Genomic DNA, 24669 nt, shown 5'->3' with positions numbered 1-24669 from the left:
TTGGGCTTCTTAATCAGAGGTGAATGCCATAAAAGGGTGTCTGGAGCTCTGTACAAATCAAGAAGCTTGGTGGGACTGGTGGCGCCCTGTGGGTGAGCACACCTCTTCTTGTCAGTCCTTCTTCTGGACCCCTCCCCATTTCTGGCATCCGAGATATTCCAAGTTGTGCGATGCTCTAGGGTATAGACCAGCCCTCATTTACATGCTCGCACGAATCAGTCGCTCTAGCTTTAGGACCTGCGGATTCAAGAGACGCTTTCTGGCAACTATCCTTTCCACCCATTTCCCCCAAGAAGCAGCCACATCACGTGCTCTAACTGCAAAGTTTATTTAGGGGGTAGTGGGAAAAAATGAACTATTAATACACGTGGGTTATTTCTCAAATAATCTGGGGAGGGGCGAGTCTTTGGGGACCTAGGGAGGAAGGATGGGACTCCGGAAACTAGAAGGCAGAGAGGGACAAGAATGGGACGCTGGCTGTCTTGAGGGGCGGGGTCGGGGGTGGGGGAGAGGAAGCGTATCTTCCATTTAGGGCCGGGCGCCCCCTAGGGGCCGCTGCCACTTCCACTGCCACTCCCGCTGCTCGCGGAGTCCAGGATCCCGGTGCGAGAGCGGCGGGAGCGCGGGAAAATGGTTCCCCGGGACCTTCGTGCACGTCTGGGACGCGGCAACATCGAGACGGAAATGTTGAGGCAGTGACCAGAGCCGGGATCCGCCACTGGTAGCGCGTCGTCCAGAAGCGAGCGGCAAAGCTCCGCTCCGTCTGCAAAAGTCTGGGGCGAAGGAGTGGACTCAGGACCTGAGTGGGTGGAGTCTAGAGACCCAGGGGGCTGTGGCGAGATCTTAGGGCAGGCTATTTTCACTTCTGGGTCCTCCCGAGAGTCTAGGGGGCAGGACCATAGTGGGGGTGAGGCCATGGGGAGGGCGAGCTCGTAACGGGGGTCTCAGGGGGCTCCGGCGCGGGGAGAACCAGATTAAGACTGAGGCCTTGGGGAAGGAGACTCCGATTTCTGGGCCTTCCCCTGGACTGTGGATGGGCCTAGAACAGAGACCATCCTTTGTGTGTTTGTGTGTGTGTGCGTTAGTCGCTTAGTCGTGTCCGACTCTTTGTGACCCCTCGGACTGTGATCTGCCAGGCTCCTGTATCTCATGGAATACTCCAGGCAAGAATACTAGAGTGGGTTGCCATTCCCTTCTTCAGGGGATCTTCCCAACCCAGGGATCGAACCCAGGTATCCGATACTGACAGGCAGATTCTTTACCATCTGAGCCACAAGATAAGCAGAGGTTAGGGAGAGGGCAAATCTGTACTCAGTGGACCTTAGGAATGCTATAGATATATCCTGCTATGGAGATTGGGCTGTGGAAGGGGAAAGGGTGGGAGTAGGGGGTTTCGGTGTGCCATGCCAGTCCAGACTCTGGGACCTAGACGTGTTAACCCTGGACACAGTAAAGGTAGGTGTCAGTCTCTTCCCTGGTTCCTCTGCCCCATGCTCACCTGCCTGTAAGTAGTGCAGCCAGGCTCGCAGCCCCTCTTTTCTAGGAGTGGGAGCCAAGTCGGGCTGCAGATGACATCACTTTCGCAAGTGGCAAACCTGGGAATGGTGTGTGTAGAGAAGAAGGTGGAGAAAGGCTAGTAGGATTCCTGCTCTCCAAGGCTTTGCCCCATATGTCTCTTACCAGATCCAGGCCCCGCCTCTTAGAACCACGCTCCTACAAAAACCATTCCCTAGATTTCAACCCGCCCCATATTCTCTGCATTAACCCAGAACTCTGTCACTTGAGAACTCATTCTTGCCGGCCTCAGACTATCTGTTCCAGGCCAGTCACCCTTTTAGCTCCTCTTCTCAATCAAGAGACCCTACCCTTAAAAAAAAAAAAAAAAAGCCAGCTCCACGGAAGGCTACTCCTCCGTACTGCCAATCATAGAAGCCAGGGTTTCCACAAGCTCTGCCGCTTTCTACCTAGCCTCAAACACAATGCCTCGTCCTTTAGATTTAGAGGCTTGGGACTCAGGCCACGCCCCTTCAGGTGCCCGAAGGATCAAGGGGCAGATACCTCGTTTGGCCCCGCCCAAACTATAGGCCACGCCCCTCAGACACCGCCTCTCCTACCAGGCATCGCAGAGCTCAGAGCACAGCGGCTGCGTCTGGCGTACCCCCAAGAGCACCAGGTGGAAACGACTGCGAAGGGCAGCCTGGAGGTGTACCAGGAAGGATTCGCACCTGGACATCGAGAGAGACAGGACGGATAGGTCAGGATGCTCAAGGGCTTTGGCCCCTAGTTGGGGCAACTGGAGCAAAGAACCCAGAGACACGCCCGAGGTAGGTGTACTCACCTGGGGCTCAGCTCCCCACAGCGCACTGGGACGAGCCCAGAGTCCGATGCCTCTGGTGGGTTCATCTCTGAGGGAAAAGAGGGCCACAGAGAAAGGGACTCCAGTGAGTTCCAGTCTTGTGTCCTCAGGTAGAGCTGAGGAACCAAGGCTTGGGGTCCCTCTGAACTGGGAAATCCTAACTATGTAAGTCCTCCCAAACATAAAAATTAAAGACACTTCACTTGGGATGTAAATGTAGCTTCAATTAGTAATAACCACAAATCAAAATCAACTTGTCATTTATTACATTCCTGGCAGCGATGTAAGTTCTCATATGGTTACATATACTCCTTTACAGCAGCCCTATGAGGTAGATCTGTTATTTCTCCTCCTTTCCTAATGGTCCATATGAGGCTCAGAAAGGTTGAGTGACTCGCCCAGGGTCACACAGCTATGAAGAGGCAGTTGAGATTTGAATCTAGGCAATTTGTGCTCTTTAATCACCACTAGACCCAGTCACCCTAAATCCCTCTGGTAAGGAAATTCTGGCATTGTTGTGGTTGAGTTGAGGTTTCTAGATGTTAGAGCTTAGGCATAATCTGGAATGCTTACCTTCCAGGTGCAGTTGGTCTGTGCCCAGATTGGTCGCCAGCCTATAGTGTCTCTGTGATCTAGCTGGGAGTGGGTGGCTCCCTCCACAAGCCCCCAACAGCATCCATGCCAGGGTCAGCTGCAGGGCCCAGGCCAAGGCCCTGGGTCGAGTGCGACCCCTGCAGGCCATGTCCTCCTGAGATGAGAGGTAGCTGGGATGCAGGGTGAGGTTCAGTTGTCCCTTTCTGGTAGCTCAGGGTGGCACTGTCCTGATGCATAGCCAGGAGACAATGCCAGGCAGACAAAAGAATGGGCAGCTGATGAGGAAGCAATAGCCAAACACTCTCAATCCCCCCGGGGCCACCAAGGCCTGCCTCTGACCCAGGAGCCCCCCATGGGGGGCTCATGTCCCGTCCATCCCTTCAGGTGCAAATGACCTCACTCCTGTTTGACCATGGTTCCCCATCTCCCTCCCCTGAGACAATCTCCCACAGGACCCCAGGCAACCTCCTCCATCCTCTAAGGGGACCTCCCGGATTTTCCAGTCCCCTCTTCTGTCCAGTAATTCTATCCTGTCCTCTGCCCAGTCTCCTCCCTCCTTCCCGCTTGATCCCTGCTGGCCCCTTTCATGGTCACCTTCTCTCTCTCGGCCTACAATCGGCTTAGGAACTGACACCCAGGGCTAGACCTTTGGAGCCAACCTTGACTGTGGCAGGACTCGGGTCCTGCCCCTAGGATCCAAAGTCCCCAGGGCAGGGGAAACTGGGGGTCTGTGAAGTCAAGGCAATTCTTTCCCCCTCTCTTCTTCCTCTGGCCACTTCTGGCCACCTCTCACCTGTTAGTTGAACTGCAGTCTAGGCGGCTGCTGAGACACCTCAGGCTCAAATCCAGAAACACCGACAGCTGAAAGGGGCGTGGTTTGATGCAGGGGAGTGGTTTTCCCTAGCCCCTCCCTCTGCTCCAGGTGACCAAAGACCAAAGGATCAGGGGCTGGTGTGTATATATCCTTGTGTTTGTCTTTATGTAGAGCTTGTGACTTAAACTCTGTATGTGTGAAGAGTGTGTGTGTTTTGGATGAGGGTGTGTGTGTGTGTGTATGTACTGAGGGTTTATATGTGTTTGTTGTGTGAGGGTATATTTATGCAAATCTCTTGGATTTGTGTGCATATGTGTGTGTGTATGTTCAAAATCTGGGTAAGGAGGTCTGTAAATGTTCCAAGCCTAGTGTGTCCAGTTGAGTAAGAGTCAGATAATAAATGCTGGGGAGAGGGATGTAGGATGAGGGTAGGTATCCTGCAGAAATACTGTGAATAGGTTGGTGGATAAAATTGTTGACTATGAATGTTGACAATGAGTGAATATGGAGGTACCATGTGTGGAGACAGTGTTTGTCTTTCTCTAAAATGTGTGTGTGCATGCCCCCTCTGAAGTTTCTGTGAATTTTTGTCCCCTGCAAACATCCCCTCAATTCATTCAACAAACATTTATTGAGCACTTATGTCATACCAGCTTCTGGGGATGCAATGTTTTGACTAAGACATGAAAATCTCAATCCTCGTAGAGCTGACAGTTTACTGGCAGTGTCCAATAAGTAAAACAGCCCTCCAAAATAAACTAAAACTAAAATAAAGAAAGAAAAACAACCTTCCAGTGAGTGTATGAGTATGTGGATGTGTGTCCATGTTTTGTACTGGGAGGATAATGTGTCTGTATTTTGCATACTGTATTTTGTGTGCAGCTGAGCTTCCCTTGGTTTGGATTATGGTTGTGTGTATGCCTGCATATGCTTGTGTTTGTATGTGTTGTGTGTGCCTGCATTGCTGAGTGTGTGTATGTCTGTGTTTTCTAAGTATGTGTTTGGATGTATGTTTGCAGAATGTCAGTTTGTGTGTATATGTGTTTCTGTGTTTGTTTCGTATGTGTTTGTATGTGTGTGTATTTGCAGAATGTATGTTTTTGTGGAGTGTTTCCAGAATGTGTTAATAGGTGTATGCGAGTCTGTTTGTTGAGCATGTGTTCATATGTTTATGTTCATGTGTAAGTTTGCAGTGTGTGTGTGTGTGTGTGTGTGTGTGTGCCTGTGCTCGTAGAGTGTGCATGTGTTTTCGAGACCAATGACCACTACCACAATCTCTTTCCCTCTCGTCTCAGACTAGTGCAGAGTTATTGTCTGTATCTTTTATGGATGTACTCCCAAAATCCAAACCACTTCTTTGCACACAGTAGGTGCTCAATACCTGTTGAATAAATGAATCAAGAGGCACTGTCTCCTGGCCGCTGCATGGGTACACGCTGTTGGCTTCAGCAACCAGTATCCGGTGGACCTAGCCCTCACCCGCTCCATCTTGGGGTAGTCCAGGGTGTTCGTGGGTCATATCTGTCCATTTTCTAGGCTGTGACTCCCGATAACCCTTCCTTTCCCCTGACCTTCGCCCCCAACCCTGCACTCATATTTCAGCACGACGGACAGAAGTGCTTCAGATCAGCACCACGGAGAGTTCCCTAGGCTGCAGGCTGAATCGGGGGCAAGAGAAATGTCCCGACCTAGGACAGAGAAGTGCGAGGAACAGACTCGACGGGATGGCAACACAAACATGCCGACAGAGACAGAGAGAAACAGATCAAGACAACTCAGGCAAAGGCGCAGAGATGAGTAGAAAAGCGCCTGGGGAACACCAAGAAGTAGACTTCGAAATAGCTCACTTTGACTGTCAGAGGTCGCTCCGGCCCAGTGACCGCGCCCTCCAGGGCCTTCGAGAAAGTTATGGGCTGAGACCCTTGGGAAGCCGCCACCCCGCCATGCCCCCCCAATGTCAACGTTGGGGTGGGGGCTTCCACTCCAACTCTGGGAAGCATTGTTGGCTTGGCCTCAGCAGTAGTAACACTGCGGGGGAGTGGTGAAAATCGCTCCCGCTGCCCCCTCTCCCCATCCACCAGCTAATCGTTCCTATAAATACAGCCCAGCCTAGCTTGGCTTCTTAATCCTAACGATGAGGGAGGGGATCGCTGGGGGAGGGGGTGGCAGGGTTCCCCGTGGAGTCTCTGCTTGGGAAGGGGGTTCATATATGTCTGTAAGTGTTTTTCTGAGGGGGGATCTCCTGTGAGGACGGGTCTCCTCAGTGCAGATACACTCTGTAAGAGACTGTCCTTGGGATATAAAGTCTCGTGGATGGGGGCAATTTCTCATAGAGACTATGGCTTTTATGGGGTCATTCATTGAGGGTACCCTCACCAGGCTCCCCAAGTGAAATAACTTGGCGTGGGTCCTTCTCTATGGAAATGTCTCTTCTTTGGAGGGTGGGCTTTTGAAAGGAAGTGTCACCTCTCAGAGACCATCTGTTTCAGAAATGATTGTCAGGGTGAAAGGAGTTCCTGATTGGAGAGGACCTCCCTGCGGGGACTACCTCCCCGTGGGAATGTCTCTCTGAGGGGATCACTGCAGGGAGGGAGTTGTCTGCATAGGGAATGTATCTTAGTGAGCTTGTCTCCCTTGGGGTGTTTCTTGCTTTGGGCGCCTACCCACGAGCACGTCTCTCCCCTGGCATGTCTTTCCTTACGGGGGTCTCACGGTAGCTTGACTTCACTGGGGGCATCTGGAGGCTCCTCCCCCACGCTTACCCCCTTTCCCCCATCGCGGGCAGCCTCGGCCAAGGCCGGGCTCGGGCGCCCAGACGCAGTGACGGTGCCGGGTCCGCCCCACTTTGCTCCGCCCCCGCCACCTCCCTCCGGTTCTCCCCCCCACCATACCCCCGCCCTCCCCCCCCCCCCCCCGCCCCAGCCGCCGCCGCCGCGGTCCCCGCGGCTTCTCACTCCCTCCCGCCTCCCTCCTCCCGCCGCTGCCGCCGCCTCCCACCTCCCTCCCGGGGGCCGAAGCCGCTGCCGCCGCCGCCATGGACGATTCCGGCCTGATTCGTCGCCGGAGGCTGCAGGTATGCGGCGGCCCCGGGTGGATGGGAAGGGGTCGGCGCCCTGGGGCGGAGCCCGGCAGCAGGCGGGAGAACTTAACGCCGGGGTGGGCCCAGGCACCCCCTCCCACGGCCTCGGGAAGCTACCCGGGGGGAACGCGGTGGCTGCGCGTCCCGCCGCGCTGGGGACCCCGCCCCTCAGGCTCTGCCCGGGAACCCAGGGATCTAACGGAGGGGCATGCAGCCTAGCGCTCCCTCGAGGATAGCCCAGGGGCGCCTGACCCTTCAGAGGAGATAGGGGGCTGGGATTGAGATCTTTGCCCTGGTGCTCGGCCAGGCTCGGGTTGAGGGGGTGCAGGGCAAAGTTATTGCCCCAGGGCTCGCGCCCCCCGGGGCTGCAGGTGCCGCAGCAGCGGTAAACATGTTTGTGTTGCAGCCTCGCCCCTCATTACCCCAGGAGTCCCTTTCTGAGTCATGGGGACCCCCTACGACCTCCACGGACCTGCTTGGCCACCGAGATTCTTCCTACTGCCCTAATTGGACAGGGATCTAGACAGTCTTCCTCCTCACCCTTCATTCCACCCCTCTTCACTACAACACTACCCTACCCCCGCCCCCACTCCGCGATCCTCAAGTCCAGCCCAGCTTGTGGGTGGGCGGGAGCGATTTTTAGCTCCTTGCAGCCTTAGAAGATGTTGGTCTCCAGGCTGCGCAGGCGCAGGAAATGTGGGTCCACTGCACGGAGTGGGATACTGAGGTTTGCTGTGGAGTGCGGGGAACTCCCACCTCCTAGATGGGTGAGGATTCTGAAGTTGAGAAGGGTTCTATTTGGTCCGCAGCATGCACTTTTAAGGGTTAATATGGGGGTTCGGTGTTGCCTCCAAACTAACTCCAGAGCGAAAATTGATCAAAACTTCACCCTAAGGCCTGCCTGGCATCTGGTTCTTCTGAGTCTCCTTGACGCACAGCCCCAAGCTAGGTAATCTGGAGGAATTTATGTAAAGCCTAGAATGCGCCCAGTCTCAGGTTGCATCCCTAGTCTGGAGCTTGAGATGAGGAGAGAATTCAAACCCTCACCCAGGGCCCTCTTCCATTTTTGGAAGGGGTCATTTCAGAGGGTAAGGACTTTTCAGGCGTCTGGATGATGCTGGAACCAGTCCTGGGTTTTAACCACAGCCCAGATGGACTCTTCAGGTCTTCCTCTGATTCCCTTCTTATCCCTGGGTTGGGTTAGGAGAATGGGTTCTAATAAAAGGAAGGGAGATGCCGCGAAGACCGAAGAAGTACTGAAGTAGCCAGATAGGGTCCGCGCCGTCGGGTCCTGGAATAAAGGGGGAAAGGGGAGGAGCCTTCCTAGGGTTTCCCTCCCCCTGGGTCGGCGCCGACTCCCATTGGCTCAGTGCCACGCGGGATTTCGTTCTCCCCGCAAGACCACGCCCCTATCCCAGGATCCTCCCATTCACCCACCTATCCTTCCCAAAGCTTGTCTTGGCCGAGCTACTCTGCCGAGATCCTGCCCCAACCTCCTCCCTTCTGGCACGGTTAACCACTTTGCAGCCTGACTACACTCTCACACATTGGTGCAACCCCTTAGGAGCTGTCCCACAACTGTAGAGCGCCTAAGTTTTCTGCGTGTGAATTCGGATCGTATAGCAATCTAAGTTCAAATGCCCTGTCGGCAGGGCCCTCCTTTAATCCCAAGGAGATGCAGAATCCTCTGGGCAAAGCAGTTTTGTAACTGGCGATGGAAGTGGCCTCTATTCACACTGACACAGAGGTCCAAATCCTCTGCCTCTCCACATTTTCCCTTTCCTCGATGCTAAAATGTTTAGTTATGCTTAGCAGATGGGGCTAGAGTCGAAACTTTTCTGGGTAGCACTTAGAGCACCTAGAGCCCTGGGGCTCAGCCTTATAGGCCACAGTGTCTCTGAGTTTTGAGTACCGGACTCCATGGCCAGAAAATCCAGATCTTGGTTTTGACTGGGCCATTGCAGTCGCCTGGCAAGGCTGGTCCAAGGGGCGGCTCATTCAAGCTAATTCTGCAAAGACAGAAGGAAAATCTGGTACAGATTTTTGGTCACCCCTGGCTCGGGATGGCAGAGCTACTAATCTGGACAGTGTGCCCTTTGACCCCAACCATCCATCTGTCCTCTGTACTTGGGACTGCGAGGTCCCTCTGGCTCATCTTCTGCCATGCAGCATATACATCCACAATGTTCCTATGATCTAATATTTACTGAGCAATTACTATGTGTGCTAGGCAGCATACTAAGGTGCTAGGCACCTGCATCATCTGCAGAATCCTCTAGAAGGCATGAACTATTGGAAGGTCATTTGCCAAGGTTTTAAGTGGTAAAGCTGGGATTCTAACTCAGGACTTTCTAATATCAGAGATCCTAGAAAGATCCTAGAACATTCCTCAATTCTCCCTGGTTGGTGGGCTTCAGTTGCGTCTGACTCTTTGCGACCCTATGGAGACTGCCAGGCTCCTCTGTCCATGGGATTCTCCAGGCAGGAATACTGGAGTGGGTTGCTGTGCCCTTCTCCAGGGGATCTTCCCGACCCAGGGATCGAAACCAGGTCTCCCACACTGTGGGCAGATTCTTTACTGTCTGTGCCACCAGACAGATGACTGGCTGGAGTCCCCACTAAAGAGGTTTTGAAACCCTCATCTGAATCTTTCTACTTGCAGCCCTACCCAGTCCCTTCTATTCACCTTAGCCTGTGGACACAGAACTGGCTGGAAGACGATGTTGCTTCTCCCTTCTGTTCTTCAGTGCTCTCAGAAAAGTGTCCAGATCTCTAATTTCTGGTCCCAGTGGTGGCTTCCTGTGTGCTTGACAAACAGAATGCAAACGTCTTCTAATGTGGACAGAACTAAAACCTACCCATGGTTATCATGTTTATCACTGCCATTACTGAAAAGACTACCCAGCCATCACCCGATTCCCCCCTCCCTTTTTTTGGTCCACCACATGGCATGTAGGATCTTAGTTCCCCAACCAGGGATTAAACCCGCATCCCCTGCAGTGGAAGCCTGGAGCCTTAACCACCTGACCACCAGGGAAGTCCCCCGATTTCCATTTCAGATCTCAGTTTTGAGCCCCGCTAATGACCCCCACCCCAATTCTGTGAATCTGGTTGAGTGTGGAGTAGAGCTACTGAGATGTGGAGGGCTTATTCATTCATTCATCCAGTCATTCAACCTTTCCTGCTTGAGCATGCCAAGTTTATTCCTGCCTCCAGGGCTTTGCAACTGCCTCTACCTGGAATGCTCTCTCCACAGATCCTCCCATGACTGACTTATTTTTCAGCAACCAACTTAAAAGTCACCTCTACAGAGCAGCCCTCTAGCCCTCATGTTCCCCTCCTAGCCATTTCCCATTACGTCACCTTGCTTAACTAAAAAAATAAAATAAAAATTATTTTATTTGGCTGCACCGGGTCTTAGTTGTGGAACATGGGATCTAGTTCTCTCTGGCCCCCTGCTTTGGGAGGGTGGAGTCTTAGCCACTGGAACACCAGGGAAATTCCACCTTGCTTAATTTTATTCATAACATTTATTTCTGTCTAAAATTATTTCATTCACTTCTACATTAATGTTGTCTGCTTCTGTCCTTTAAATACTGGTCTCAAAAGGGCAGAAATTTTTATTTGTCTCATGTACTGCTGTGTCCCCAGTGCCTAGCACCAGGGTCTGCCATACAGTACGTGCTCAAGAAATGCTTTTCAGATAACGACTCCTGTTTCATTTGCAAAAACACACATTGAGACGCCAACTCAGGAGTCCTATATGGGGCTCCTGTGCTGGTCTCTCGGGGTCAGGAGAGGAATCACCCTGGCACTTTTTGCCCAGGATCCCATCCCTCAACCCAAGGCCGAGGCGCTGGTGACAATGCTGATGAAGGACTTGTCCCACCCGACTTCTATCCCTCCAAGGGGCTGACACAGGGCTTTTGGGCAGTGGCTGTCGGTCCTCGCTGACCTCTATCCTTTTGCTCCTTTGCCTTCCAGAAAGATTTGCCCCTGCCCCGGAAAAGCAGCAGGTGAGCCCTGGGGGAGAGATGCGCGGGGCTGATGGCCCTTTCTCCAGCTCGGGTAGGGGCGCCAGGCGCGCGCGCGGGCGGGGCCAGGCGCGCTGGTGCCCAGCAGCGCCCCCTCCTGGCGGGCGGTAGCCGCAGGCCTTTCCCCTCCCCCGCCCTCCCCTGCCCGCTGCGGCTCCAGCCTCCGCCCCGCGCTCTCTCCCCGCGCCGCCGCTGCCGCTGCCGCACCTGCCACCATGTCGCCGCCGCCGGGTCATGTCTGACTCTCTCTGGATCGCGCTTTCCAATTTTTCGATGCCCTCCTTCCCTGGCGGCAGTATGTTCCGCCGGACCAAGAGGTAGACCCCCGATCCCTCAGACCCTGACCCGGCCCTTCCCCCAAAGCCGCCCTCCTGCTGCTGCTGCAGGGCGGGGCCCGGGATGCTGCACCAGGTCCAGCTGCGCCAGAGGTGCCCGCGCTGAGCCTTCCTGCCGGGGTTGGGGCTAAATGGGGGGCAGTGTGGGCCGAGACTCGGGGGGACTGCACGCTAGAAAGGATCGCCGCGGGGGGAGGGGGCTGCGCCTGGTGGGGGATTGCGGCGCCTTTGTCTGCTGGTGCTGCGGGTTCCCGAAGCCGGAGGGCGAAAGTAGGGGAAGAAGGGGAGGGTGGGGGGCTTAGCACCCTCAGAACAATAGCCCCAGCCTGGCCTCCCCTCACCGCCATGCCGCGTGCTCTGGCCGCGCAAATATGCTCAGTCACTGCTCTGGGCGGGGGGTGAAGGGAGTGGAGGGGCTGAAGGGTCCCTCTTTGGAAGCTGGGATTCTGAGGTGCAGAATGAAAGGGGGGGGCTTTTATTATAGCCCAGCCGCCCCTCCCAAAGAACACAGCCTCATATGAAAAATAGTGACACACAGAGTCACGCAGGACATGATGTCACACACACATACACACACAACAGCCCTAGTGTCCCAGATACACCCGGGAGTCGCCGCGAGTTCCCAGCCATACAGTGGCCATAGGTCAGAGGCACGCACAGACACGCAGGGACACTTCCAGAATCACACAGACAAGTAAGTCTGCAGGCACAGTGCAGCGTACACCCAGGAAGATGTCACTTGTGTGGTGATACACACACACACAACTGTGCCATCTGAGATGCACAGAGACACATATGTGGCAATGACATCTGTGCAATGTCACAGTATACAATATCACCTAAGCATGTCACATGCTGTGTCACACAGATGACAGAATGACCCAGAGAGTCAGAGACACACACACAGTACCACAGGTTTTCACACATTTTCATCTGTGTCACACACCGTGGCATGCTCAGATGTGCCCAGTGTCACAGGGTGTTAAACTCACACACATAGAGAGGTGTAGATCATCTATATGCTGTATCACACATATACAGATGCCATACGTGGACACACATGGTGAATATCACACTCGGACACAAGGACAGTGTCTCATACAGACTCCAACTGCTACACAAAAGTATAGACACAGCAGAAATCATGCATGAGGTACACTTTACAGCCCACAGTGGCACATCTAGTCATGGACAAGTGGCTAGACAGACTGTGTCAGACAGACACACAAAGCCACAGGTCACGTCACACAAGATAAACTCAAGGACTGTCACACATGATGTCACACTCGAGTGGTCCCAGTGCTGAACTCACACACCTGGTGCCACGCCTGGATCCACACAGCAAATGTCATGCAAAGACCCAAAGACACATAGACACGAGAATCTCCATTGGTATCACGTGGACATGACTATCACCCCATACATGGTCACATGTGAACCATCCACACCAGGAGGCTTGCACCAACACATCACATATGCATCCTCTCCCATATACAGTCCTCCTCTGAGCAGTCCTTTGGGGGCACATTTGAGCACCCACTCGGTTGGGAGACAGGTAGGAGGGATCTGAGATGGGAAGGTGATGGGTCGAACCCTCAAACTCACTGGGTTACGGCCGGGTCCGGCTCCCTGCCTCGCCTTCCCCGCAGCTGCCGCACCAGTAACCGGAAAAGCCTCATCCTGACCAGCACTTCGCCCACGCTGCCGCGACCCCACTCCCCCCTGCCAGGACACCTGGGTAAGACAGGTGATGGGTTTGCGGGCCAGACTAGTGAAGGCGGGGCCATAGGAAAGGAGTGTGTCCATGCCACAGGAGGGGTGGTCCAGAGTTTGGACACAGAGGACCTGGATTGGACAAGGGGCGGGGCCCTCCTTGTGTGGGCTCGGCGGTTCCGCAAAGGGACGGGCATTTGTGTGCGGAGGCCCAGGAGGAGCTTGTTTGGAAAGGGGATGGGGCAGAAAGGAGGAGCCATCCTTAAGGGGCGGGGCTCCCCAGAAAAAGGCGGGATCGACCCGAGGAGGGGCTGGGCTGACTTGGTAGCCAAAACATGTTTTGGGGAGGGGCCACAGCTAAGGTAAATGGCCCATTCATACACGGGTGAGATTAGACTAAGGAGACAAGCTGCTGTTTGGAACCCGCTTTGAGGATCAGGAGGTCTGATGGGATTGCCTCCCACGCCTGGCCTGAAGATCCCCCTCTTTCTGCCACAGGTAGCAGCCCCCTGGACAGCCCCCGCAACTTCTCCCCCAACACCCCAGCCCATTTCTCCTTTGCCTCTTCCCGAAGGTGAGTCCCTCTCCCCAGGGCCCCCAAACCCTGGCCATACCCTCCCCAGCCACCGTCTGGGCCACCATCTGTTCCCCTCATCACTGCATCTGAGTCAGAGCCTGAGGGACCGGCAGAGTGCCCCCAAAGTCCTGGCGGGAACAGGCGCCCAGCATTAGGGGCGGGACCACAAGAAGGCGAGGCCAGTCGCCTGTTCAGAATGGGGAAGGGGCGGGGCTTCCATTGCCGCGGAGCGAAAGCGCTTGCGCTTTGGTCCCGGGGTCTTCGTCTCCCAAGCCTGGCTCTCCAGGCCAGGCGTTCCCATAGTAACAGGACAGGGTAGCAGGGATGAAGTGCGCAAGCTCAGACTGCTTGCTACCCATCGAAGGACTAGGTCCATGATGTGGGGGAGGGCGCCTAGGGCTATTTCCCCAGAAGACCCAAGAGGAGGAATCTCAGATTTCCCTCCGGAGGTTCTGTGGGTTTCTGGAGTGTCCCTGAGATGAATTTTCTGAGGAGCTTTGGCAAAATCGGGGGAGGAAGAGAGAATCTTTGATTTTGAGGGGGAAACGTCTAGGATTCACCAGGGTGTTTTGCGGATCTCTTTTTCATCGAAATTTATTCATTCTAAAAACGTCTGAACAGCTACTGTGTTCTGAGAACTGGGGTATGGGGTGAACCGCATCCCTTCTGTAACCTTGGAGTTGAGTTTGGGCAAGCAACACAGATCACTGCAAAGGCTGGTGACAGTTTTGGTTGGGGGGAGTCACAGGAGACTGTGGGGACAGAGGATGGCTCCTCTGGGAGGGTGGGGGTTTCCCCTCGACCATGGAATTCAGCTGAGGGCAATGGGGAGTCAGAAAATATTGGACCGGATGTGGTCACCTACATGGAGGGTGAGCTGAGCCAGGACACTGCCTGAGGAGAGGAGTCCAGTGCATGGGAATGTGTGTCCCTGTGAAAGTGCAATCTGTGTGCTGATGTGGATGTGTGTGTGTGTGTGAGGTCATGAATACGTGAGGCAGCCCACGCCTGCACATGGATCCATGGGTGTGAGAGTGAACGTGTGTGACTGTGTGCTGGTAGGGTTGTAAATGTGTGTGTGAATAGCTGAGGAAACATGTACCTCCATGCGTGACTGCATGTGAATGTGTAATTTGTGTGGGAGTGTGAATGGGTGTGTAGCCCTGTGAGAATTTGAATGTGTGACTGAGTGCGAGAGGGTGTCTTCAGTGTGTGTCATGTTAATGTGACAGACTAGAGTGTGTGGGGGAGTGTGTCTGTATATGTCAGAGTGTGAGTACCAGGTCTCTCTGTTTGTGTCTTTGTAAGTGTAGGTCTTATTTTGCATGTGTGATTGTGTGTTAGCCTGGAAACGTGATATTTGGGTCCACAAATGGGACAGTGAGGGGCTGCCCTGGTGGTTCAGATGGTAAAAAATCTGCCTGCGATGCAGGAGACCCAGATTCAATCCCTGGGTCAGGAATATCCCCTGGAGAAGAGAATGGCAACCCACTCCAGTGTTCTTGCTCAGAGAACCCCATGGACAGAGGAGCCTGGCGGGCTACAGCCCATGGGGCTGCAAACAGTTGGACACGACTGAAGCGACTTAGAGCACACACACACACATACACAAGCTAATGAATGCCTGTGAGTATCTATGCTGAAGAGTCACGTGGTGTGAATGTGTCTGACTTTCAGTGTGTGAACTCAACCATACTAGTAACAGGATTGGATATGGCCAGAAGAGTGATTGTGTCTATGGGATCTCGTGTCAGTGTGTACGTGCTTATGAGGAAGGGAAGTTTCTTCTCTGAAAAGACTCAAATGATCTTCCTCTGAGAATTTTCTCAGAGGGAATCCTCTAGGGGTCATCTTTTGGGGTCCCTCTGGGATGACTTCCTTGAGTGGACTTTTTACTCTGGGGGCTTGTTTGGCTTGAGGATGAGGGTCATGGGAAGGAGCAGAGGAGACTGATCTTTGCTCTGGGTCCCGGGTGCCTGGCTGGTAGATTTCTTCTTCACCTCCTTAACCCTGAGGGCCTTCAGGGATCTCAGAGCATAAATGTATCCTCCCACCCCCCAACCCTGGCCATGGTCAGAGGCTTCTCTCACACCTTGAGGAGTGGGGGGACTGATGGGGCCTGGCAGCCTCTGAGAAAGTTGGCTGGTTTCCAGGGCGGATGGACGCCGTTGGTCTCTGGCTTCACTCCCTTCATCTGGCTATGGCACCAACACACCCAGCTCCACTGTCTCGGTGAGTGTGGCAGGCGGGGCCAGTGGGTGGGAGCCGCAGGGGGCCTACTGGACTGGCTTTAGTAAGAGCTTTGGGTTTCTCTAGTTCTCCAAAGGTGTCACCTGTCCATCTCTTCATGTTCCAAGTCTCTTCCAAGGTCCTGTTCTCCACCTTCAATATATCTTTTTGGGGATCCTACTCACTGTGGACTCAGTTTACAGATAAATGACATTAAGGCTCACGTGTTAAGCCACTTGCCCAAGTGTTTGCAGCTGGCCAGGGCCAGGCCACATCCTTCACCTGGAACCATTTGCTCACCCACCGCAATACGCAAAGTCTGTCTCTCCGTCTGCCTCCTTTCAGACCTCTCTGGTTCGCTTGTCCATACATTGGTATGATGCTCAGTAGACATTTATCACGTGACTTTCATGTGGCAGGTGGGGCTCTACAAGCTGGACCAGGGCCCAAGGATTCACAGAGCCCTCATGGGAGGAGTCAGATATGTAAGAAGGCATTTACAACTTGGGGTGCCGGAGTGGTCAGAGCTGTGATGAGGGTAGCATAAGGCAAGGTGATGACAGCAGAGGGGAGGCACCTGACTAAGCTGGAGGGAGGGTCAAGGAAGCTTTCCTGGAAGAGGTGGCATTGAAGCCAAGACAAAGGATCAGCAGGGGGTTGGCAGATGGAAGAAGGGAGGGAAGAGTGTTCCAGGAAGAGGGAACAGCATGTGCAAACTCTTAGCGGCAACAGAGAACTTCACACATTGGGAAAGTTGAAAATAGCCTGTGTGGCTGGAGCTTTGGGTTGGAAGTGGCAGAATGGAGGTGATGCAGGCAGCAACACTCACGCTGTGGCTTCTTGGCCAGGGTGGCAAGGTGGATTTTATTCTAAATGTGGTGGGAAGCCAGAGAAAGGTTTTTTTGTTTTAGATGAAGATTTTAGTCTGAACTATTAATATTTGAAATTATGATTCTGAGTGTCAAATATTGGGCTTCCCCGGTGGCTTGGCAATAAAGAATCTGCCTGCAATGTTGGAGATGCAGGCTCCATCTCTGGGACAGGAAGATCCCCTGGAGGAGGGCACAGCAACCCACTCCAGTATTCTTGCCTGAGAATCCCAAGGACAGAGGAGCCAGGTGGGCTACAGTCCATAGGGTCCCAAAGAGTCAGACATGACTGAAGTGACCTAGCACACAGGCACACATGTCATAGATTATGTACACTGAGGAGATTATTTTAATAGGTAATGACGGGGTGGGGAGTTTTAAGCAGGAAAGTGAGTGATGTCATGTGGAAAAAGATTATTCTGCCAGCAGAATCAGGTGGCTGTCCTTGTGTTTCTCCACTGATGTCTGGGTCTGTCATTGCCCCAACTGCATACCATGCCCGGACCAGGGACTAAGCAGAACCAAGTTCCTGCTCTGGAGGAGCAGAAAGTAATAACAAATAAGTCATAAGATGTACAGTAATAAGCCAGGAGACAAGAAGTCAGCAAGAAGCGAGTTGGGGAAACGAAAGAGAATGATGGGTGTGGTCAGAGGAGGATGCCTAAAATGTGGCTTTAAAGCAAAGACTTGGAGGAGTGATCCATAGTAGATGTGGGAGAAACAGAGGGAACAGTCAGTGAAAAGGCCTGGAAGCAGGACTGTGCCTGGCTTGTTCAAAGACCATCAAGGAGGCCTGTGCAGTTGGAGCAGAGCAGGTTGGGTGTGGGGGCGGGGGGGGGGGGGGGCGAGAGTGGGAGGAGGTGGTGGCAGACAGGGTTAGATCTTGAAAAGACCTTGTGGGCTATGGAGAGGACTTAGGCATTCACCAGGAGTAAGGTGGGAGCCCTGGAGAGTTCTGAACAGAAGAGGCGTCTGTGACTTGACTTGGGTTTTCACAGGCTCTCTCGGGCCACACTCATGTCTGTGTCCCTGCTCCCCTGTCTATCGCCAGGAATCCCAAGCTGGGCCTTGGGATCCAAGGATCATAAGTCAGGTCCAGATTCTGGCCTTGCTCAGTGGCCCGCCAGCCGCGGGAGCCCCAGGCCAGGGTCCCGAGCTGTGGGGGGACCGTGGTGACCTGACCCCGGCCCTGCCCCTCCCCCCAGTCTTCCTGCTCCTCCCAGGAGCGTCTGCACCAGCTGCCCTACCAGCCCACCGTGGATGAGCTCCATTTCCTCTCCAAACACTTCGGCAGCACCGAGAGCATCACAGACGAGGATGGCGGCCGCCGCTCCCCTGCCGTGCGGCCTCGCTCGCGGAGCCTCAGGTGGGTCTGCCTCCCCCTCCATGAACAACCTGGTGGGTCTGGGGGCTGGTGCCTTGCGAGACCCTCGTCTGCAGTTTGGGAGGGAAGGGGCTGGACGCAATGGGCTTCTCTCTCCGCAGTCCCGGGCGATCCCCCTCCTCCTACGACAACGAAATCGTGATGATGAACCATGTCTACAAGGAGAGGTTCCCGAAGGTGAGGCGGGGCCGGGGGCGGCCGCAGGGAAGCGGGGCGGCCGGAGCCCTCGCTCACCTTAGCTCCGCGCGCCCCCTGGTGGCCGGCGTCGCGGCGTGCAGGCTCCTGGCAGAAACAACCTCCGGGCCGAGCCCCGCGCGGGCATCCCCGCCTTGCCTCCCTCCCTCCCGCAGGCCACCGCGCAGATGGAAGAGAAGCTGCGCGACTTCGCCCGCGCCTACGAACCGGACAGCGTGCTGCCGCTGGCCGACGGCGTTCTCAGCTTCATCCACCACCAGATCATCGAGCTGGCTCGAGACTGCTTGACCAAGTCCCGCGACGGCCTCATTACCACCGTCTACTTCTACGAACTGCAGGAAAACCTGGAGAAGCTGCTGCAGGACGTGAGTACCCCGAGGGGCCAACCCCACCTCGGGCTCTGAACCCCCAAAACTGGCCCAATGTCCCTATCCTTTCCTTCACGCCACATCCATTCAGGGGGCGCCTAACATGTGCCAAGTGGCTGGTGTGGAGCCGAAGACTGAAGAGTGGAGGAGAAAGACTAGATCCCAACTCTAGATCTGATGGAGGAAGTAGGAATCATTTTTTTCCCCACAAAATGCACCTTTTGCCTTTATCAAAATCACTATATTGTTATACCAAGATTTTCACAATATTACATGGTGATGCTGACAGTACTATTAATAATTTAAGTTTCTTGAAACTTCTCTGGCGGTCCAGTGGTTAAGACTCCGCTTCCAATGCAGGGGACACAGGTTCGATCCCTGGTCGGGGAATTAAGATCTCACAGGCAGCGTGGCTTGGCCAAAGTTTCTTTCATTTTTTTCCCCACTGTTTTAATTAATGTTTATTGATTTATAGTTGATTTACAATGCTGTGTTAGTTTCAGGTGTACAGCAAGTTGAATCTGTTATACATAGACATATATACACTCTTAGATTCTTTTCCCATATAGGTCATTACAGAGTATTGAGTAGAGTTCCCTGTGCAATACAGTAGGTTCTTATTAGTTATCTGTTTTATATACGGGGTTTCCCTGGTGGCACTGGTGGTAAAGAACCTGCTTGCCAATGCAACAGACATAGAAACTTGAGTTCTGTCCCTGGGTTGGGAGGATCCCGTGGAGAAGGGCATGGCAACCCATTCCAACATTCTTGGTTGGAAAATCCCATGGACAGAGGATCCTGGTGGGCTACAGTTCACAGGGTTGCAGAGAGTTGGACACGACTGAAGTGACTTAGCGTACAGAAAGCACATCAGTACCAGTCTCCCAGTTTATCCCTACCCCACCCCCAGGAAGCAGGAATTTAACTTCGCTCACCTCTGCAGGTCTCTACTCAAATGCTGCCTTCTTGGGTGACATTACGACTGAGAGTAGGATGAAGCAGGTGATTCCCCCCCCCTTTAGAACATTAATGATTGAACAAATTGAAAAGAAAATATGTTAAAACTTAATGTTAATGTATGGCAAAACCAATACAATATTGTAAAGTAATTAGCCTCCAATTAAAATAAATAAATTTATATTTAAAAAAAACTTAATGTTAAGTTAAAATATTTTATAATTAAACCAAAATTTTCTATAATTTTACTTTCCTGGTTTTAATGGAAACAAACTAATCAATAGTATTTTTATTAAAACCATTAATCATTTGAAAAACAAAAACACATAAAGATTGCCCCACTTGTTTTTTTTTTTTTTGCTGTACCACACAGCTTGGGAGATCTTAGTTCCCCAACTAGGGATTGAACCTGGGCCCACCGGGGAAGTCCCTACACTTTTTCTTTTGAATCAGTTTCCAGTAGGGCTTGGCTTAGCCCTCTGGGATCCTGTCCTTATTTAAATTTCACTGAGACTTCCCTGGCAGTCCAGGGGTTAGAACTCGGCGCTTTCAGTGCTAGAACCCAGCTGGTTTCAATCGTTGGTTGTAGTATTGACTTTGATGGGCATGATAGAGAAATTAATATATGGCCTGTTCGATAGAAAACAAGAACATGCGAGCAGAGTAATGGCGATTGAGGGTCTTAGCAGTAGGTAGGGCGCAATTTTGAATTGGAGGGGGTCAGGGCAAGCCTCCATGAGGAGTTGATAGCTGAGCAGAGACTTAAAATAGGAGAAGTAGGGAGCCATGGAGAGATCCGAGGAGAGAGGATGCTAGGCAGAGGGATTTTTAACTTGGCCTGGACTGTAGAATTGCTTTGAAGATAGATTGAATGACTGAACATTTTAGGACCATGTTTGCTATAACAATAATGATGATTTCTACCATGTGGCCTGAGTTTTCTCACCTGTACAATGGGACAGTAGCAGCAGTATTGTCCTTTCCTGTGGGGATGGAAGAGGAGCCTGGCCAGGAAAGGCTCCTGTGAACCCCACTCGCACTGTGCCCACATCCCAGGCCTATGAGCGTTCCGAGAGCTTAGAGGTGGCCTTCGTCACTCAGCTGGTGAAGAAGCTGCTTATTATCATCTCACGTCCAGCCAGGCTGCTGGAATGCCTGGTGAGGGGGCTGGGCATGGGCATGGGAGGAGGTGCTGGAGGTGGGGGGCTGGCTAGTGCCCCTTGGAGGTCACCCCAAACTCACCCTGCCTTGCCTTAGGAATTCAATCCCGAGGAGTTCTACCACTTGCTGGAGGCGGCTGAGGGCCATGCTAAGGAGGGCCACCTTGTCAAGACAGACATCCCCCGATACATCATCCGCCAGCTAGGCCTCACCCGTGACCCCTTTCCAGGTGCTGACTGCTCGGTGCTGGGGACTCTGGGTGGGCTGACTGGGACCCAGGCCTTGACTCACTCCCATTCCCCTCCTAGATGTGGTGCACCTGGAGGAGCAAGACAGTGGCGGCTCTAACACACCCGAGCAGGACGACCTTTCTGAGGTGAGGCCCGGAGGCATGGGCAACGTGCTGGTCCGGCCCTACTGGTCGGGGCTCACCGCCTGGCTCTTGGTCCTCAGGCTGAGCAAATGTCTCGGTCCCCGCTCTGAGCCTCAGTTTCCCCACCTGTAAAATGGGTTAATAATAGCTCTTCCTCCACAGGCAGTTTTCTTTTTATGATTAAATACACAAAACATAAAATTTGTGTTTAATTTTTTTAAACGTACACTTAAACAAGTTTAAAATGAACAATTTGTTGTTATTTACTGCGTTGTGAGGCCATTTCCACCATCTAGCCCCTAAACATTTTCATCATACCAAAAGGAAACCTTGTACCCATGAAGTAGTTTCTCTCCGTCCCCTCCCTCCCCCACAGCCCCTGGCAACCACTGATCTGCTTTCCAGATCTTTCCGTCTCTATGGAGACTGGGTCTGGATATTTGCTGGGTCTGGAGATTTCATATAAATGGAATTATTCACTCTGTGGCCTTTGGTGGCTGGCATAATGTTTTCAAGGCTTCCCCATGCTATGGCATGAATCTGTGCTTCGTTCCTTTTCGTGGCTGAATAGTATATGCCACGTTTTGTTTATCCATTGCTCACTGATGGGCCTTTAGGCTGTTCACATCTTTTAGCTGTTGCGTGAATAGTGCTGCTGTGAGTATTTGTGTACAAGTATCTGTTTGAACAACTGTCTCAGTTCTTTTAGGTATTTACCTGGGAGTGGAACTTCTGGGTCACATGGTAACTCTATATTTAATTTCTTGAAGAAATCTGTATGGACTTTTGAATGGGTTGACTGTCTCTATGTGCTAACAACTCACACAAAAAATTACTTAATTCCACCCACAGGCCAACCACACTTTGGTAGATGTTCCCCATGTCTGGTGGAGGTTACCCACCATAATGGCCATACATGTGTTTTCTCTGAGCTGCCTAGTGTTTTCAAAAGTGTGAAACAAAATATAGAAATCAGAAGATTAAAGGTAAAATCTGGGTTTGTGCCTTTTTAAAAAGAATCAAAAGTTCTAACAAGACTGTGATGGAACCAGCTGGCGTTGAATGCGGGCTGGCCTATGACACGGGGTTACCTACACCCCCGTCACCCGTGACTCTCACCGGTATGCCTGGTCCCTGAAGGCATTTGGGTTTGTGTCCTTTGTTTCAGATTATGTCTATGAATTCACATACACTCACACACACACATCTGTCCTGTATTTTAAAAAATCTCATTATACCATTATATGCCATTTAATTTTTTGAATAGGTAATGGAATGACATCACTCACAAGTCTAAAACTCTAAAAAGGTATTTATCTTTAATTGTTGTTTGTAGATCCGTTGTAATTCCGTTCAATCAAACTTGTTAATTGAGTGATTCAAATCTTCCATCTTCCTATTCATTTTTCTTTTTTTGCCAGATTGATTTGATAGTTTCTGAGAGAGATGTGTTAAGTTTGTCTTGAGTAATTTCTCTTTGTAGTTCTGCCAACGTTTCTGTCAAACTTTTTTGGGCTACGTTCTAAGGAACATAGAAGTTCAATATTTTTAAACCTCATAGATCTTTTTGTGAACTGTTAATGTAATAAATCTCTTGTCCCTATGAAAAATAAAAATTATTTTCAAAAATGGTATACAGCAAAAAATCTTATACCCACTCTTGTCCCCCGTACCCATATTACCTCAAATATAATTATATTTTGTCCCTCTTTTTACATAAAATCATACAGTACACATTGTTCCTTGTTTTTCCCCCCATTTAATAAAGTACTTCAGAGAACTTTCTGAATAAGTGTACAGAAATATTTTTCATTTAAAAAAAAAGAAAAAAAAACAAACAGTGGAAAAGGACTTCCCTGGCAGTCCAGTGGTTAAGACTCTGCTTCCACTGCAGGGAGCATGGGTTCAATCCCTGGTTCAGGAACTAAGATCATGTGTGCCACACGGTATGGCCAAAAACAAACAAACAACAACAACAAAATAGTAACACAATATTCCTTTATATTATATCCCTTCGTATTTTATTTAACCAATTTCCTATGTATGGGTTATTTCCAATCTTGCAATGAGTAAGAAAATATGTGTCTGTCATTTTTTTTTTTTTTTACAAAAGTTTATTCTTAAATGTACAATAGGCTCCAAGACAACACTTCATTCTAGCTATAGGTGGCAATAGATATTATGGCAGGGAATCCAGATGTTTAAACAGGAATGGCGCTAAGGGTCATCGTTGCCTCAGGCACAAGGAACAGCTTACTTTTTGCCAGATTTCTTAGTTCCACCGGTGGCCAGGGGGCGTTTCCTTGTGGCCTTTGCTTTTAGCTCCTCAAGTTTCTTCTGCTCCTCCTTCTGCTTCTGCCTGAATACCTTATCTTCCTCGTCCATCTCCTTGGCTTGCTTCTTGGGCTGCTTTTTCTTGCCAGTTTTGCGGCCTGACATGGCACCTGCCGCCCCTACCCCAGACCCTGCCGCCGGAAGCGGAGCTCCCCGTTCCAGCCCCTGTGCCTCTCTGTGTCATTTTTCACACGTGAAAGCATATCTATAGCATGAATTCAAAAGTGTAAAAAAACTTTTTTAAGGTGAAAATTGCTGGATTAAAGGAAGCATACATTTGTAATTCTGATATACACCAAGTACCTTTAATGAGACTGTACCAATTTATACTCCCAACAGCAAGGTATAGAAGTATCTGTTTCTGCACAGCTTTGCCCACAGAATGTGCCAGGCTTTTGGATTTTTTTTTTTCCTGCCAATCTACTGTGTGAAAAATGGTATCTTAGAGTAGTTTTAGCTTGCCTATCTGTCATTATTTGTGACGTTCAACATTTTTTTCACATGGTTAACAGCTCTAAGTCTAGTTTACATATCTTGTGTATTTTTTCTCTTCAGTTGTTAATGTTATTGTTGATTTCTGGGAGCTTTTTATATATTAGGATGATCAGCCATTTTGTAGGTTTCTTTCCTAATTAAGAGAAGTTTGTTATATGACTTCACTGTCAGCCAGTCTTGGGTTTAAGTTCTGACTTTGTTACTCCCTCACTGTGGCACTTGGATGAAGGACTCATTCACTGACTTTGTGCCTCAACTTCCCCATGTGTTAAGTGGAATACCAAGAGTCTCAGTCTCATGATGATGATGATGATGATGGTGCCGTGGTCTCCATCTTTCCTCCGCAGGGCCGCAGCACCAAGGCTAAGAAACCGCCTGGAGAGAATGACTTTGAGACCATAAAGCTCATAAGCAATGGTGCCTACGGGTGAGCCACCCGGGGCTCTGGCGGGGGGAGGGTGGCGGAGGCCGGGTGTCTCGGAGGTGACGGCCGGTCCTCGCTCTCTCCCCCTGCAGCGCCGTCTACCTGGTGCGGCACCGGGAAACAAGGCAGCGCTTCGCGATGAAGAAGATCAACAAGCAGAACCTGATCCTGCGCAACCAAATCCAGCAGGCCTTCGTGGAGCGCGACATCCTCACGTTTGCCGAGAACCCCTTTGTGGTCGGGATGTTCTGCTCGTTCGAGACCCGGCGCCACCTCTGCATGGTCATGGAATATGTGGAAGGTGTGGGCGCCTGCAGGGCTGTGGGGAAGATGAGGGGATGGCCGCTAGGGGTAGCCTGCCCAAACCCCAGTCACCAT

The 24669-nt window shown here is 51.8% G+C and overlaps 3 protein-coding genes across 4 annotated transcripts in view; 1 reads left to right on the top strand and 2 right to left on the bottom strand.

The window, feature by feature from the left end:
• Nucleotides 1–373: 373 nt before the first annotated feature.
• Nucleotides 374–3171, bottom strand: RTBDN (retbindin). The gene is made up of 5 exons (XM_019963576.2): nucleotides 2930–3171; nucleotides 2339–2405; nucleotides 2115–2225; nucleotides 1499–1595; nucleotides 374–773 (listed from the first exon to the last, which is right to left on the bottom strand). The coding sequence occupies exons 1-5, from the start codon at nucleotides 3096–3098 to the stop codon at nucleotides 546–548; spliced, it is 672 nt and encodes a 223-aa protein (XP_019819135.2). The 5' UTR covers nucleotides 3099–3171; the 3' UTR covers nucleotides 374–545.
• A 3586-nt stretch (nucleotides 3172–6757) lies between these two features.
• Nucleotides 6758–24669, top strand: part of MAST1 (microtubule associated serine/threonine kinase 1) — a 28925-nt gene continuing 11013 nt past the window's right edge. The window contains exons 1-13 of one of the 2 annotated variants that reach the window (XM_070792718.1): nucleotides 6758–6837; nucleotides 10828–10859; nucleotides 12862–12950; nucleotides 13424–13499; nucleotides 15656–15734; nucleotides 17806–17966; nucleotides 18086–18161; nucleotides 18335–18544; nucleotides 20561–20662; nucleotides 20762–20894; nucleotides 20974–21041; nucleotides 24215–24294; nucleotides 24384–24592. In XM_070792718.1, coding sequence (XP_070648819.1) covers nucleotides 6799–6837; nucleotides 10828–10859; nucleotides 12862–12950; nucleotides 13424–13499; nucleotides 15656–15734; nucleotides 17806–17966; nucleotides 18086–18161; nucleotides 18335–18544; nucleotides 20561–20662; nucleotides 20762–20894; nucleotides 20974–21041; nucleotides 24215–24294; nucleotides 24384–24592 — 1354 coding nt within the window. In that variant the 5' untranslated portion in view covers nucleotides 6758–6798. Of the gene's footprint in view, nucleotides 6838–10827; nucleotides 10860–11038; nucleotides 11195–12861; nucleotides 12951–13423; nucleotides 13500–15655; nucleotides 15735–17805; nucleotides 17967–18085; nucleotides 18162–18334; nucleotides 18545–20560; nucleotides 20663–20761; nucleotides 20895–20973; nucleotides 21042–24214; nucleotides 24295–24383; nucleotides 24593–24669 lie in introns of those variants that run through there. The other variant, XM_070792717.1, reaches the window with a different exon arrangement.
• On the bottom strand, nucleotides 22948–23611 carry LOC139184069 (translation machinery-associated protein 7-like). The gene has a single exon (XM_070792721.1). The coding sequence runs from the start codon at nucleotides 23475–23477 to the stop codon at nucleotides 23292–23294; it is 186 nt and encodes a 61-aa protein (XP_070648822.1). The 5' UTR covers nucleotides 23478–23611; the 3' UTR covers nucleotides 22948–23291.

This window comes from Bos indicus, chromosome 7 (assembly GCF_029378745.1).
Source record: "Bos indicus isolate NIAB-ARS_2022 breed Sahiwal x Tharparkar chromosome 7, NIAB-ARS_B.indTharparkar_mat_pri_1.0, whole genome shotgun sequence".
Classification (NCBI taxonomy): Eukaryota; Metazoa; Chordata; class Mammalia; order Artiodactyla; family Bovidae; genus Bos; species Bos indicus.
Note: the sequence above shows the minus strand (reverse complement) of the source record. Positions and strands in the feature narration are given on the sequence as shown.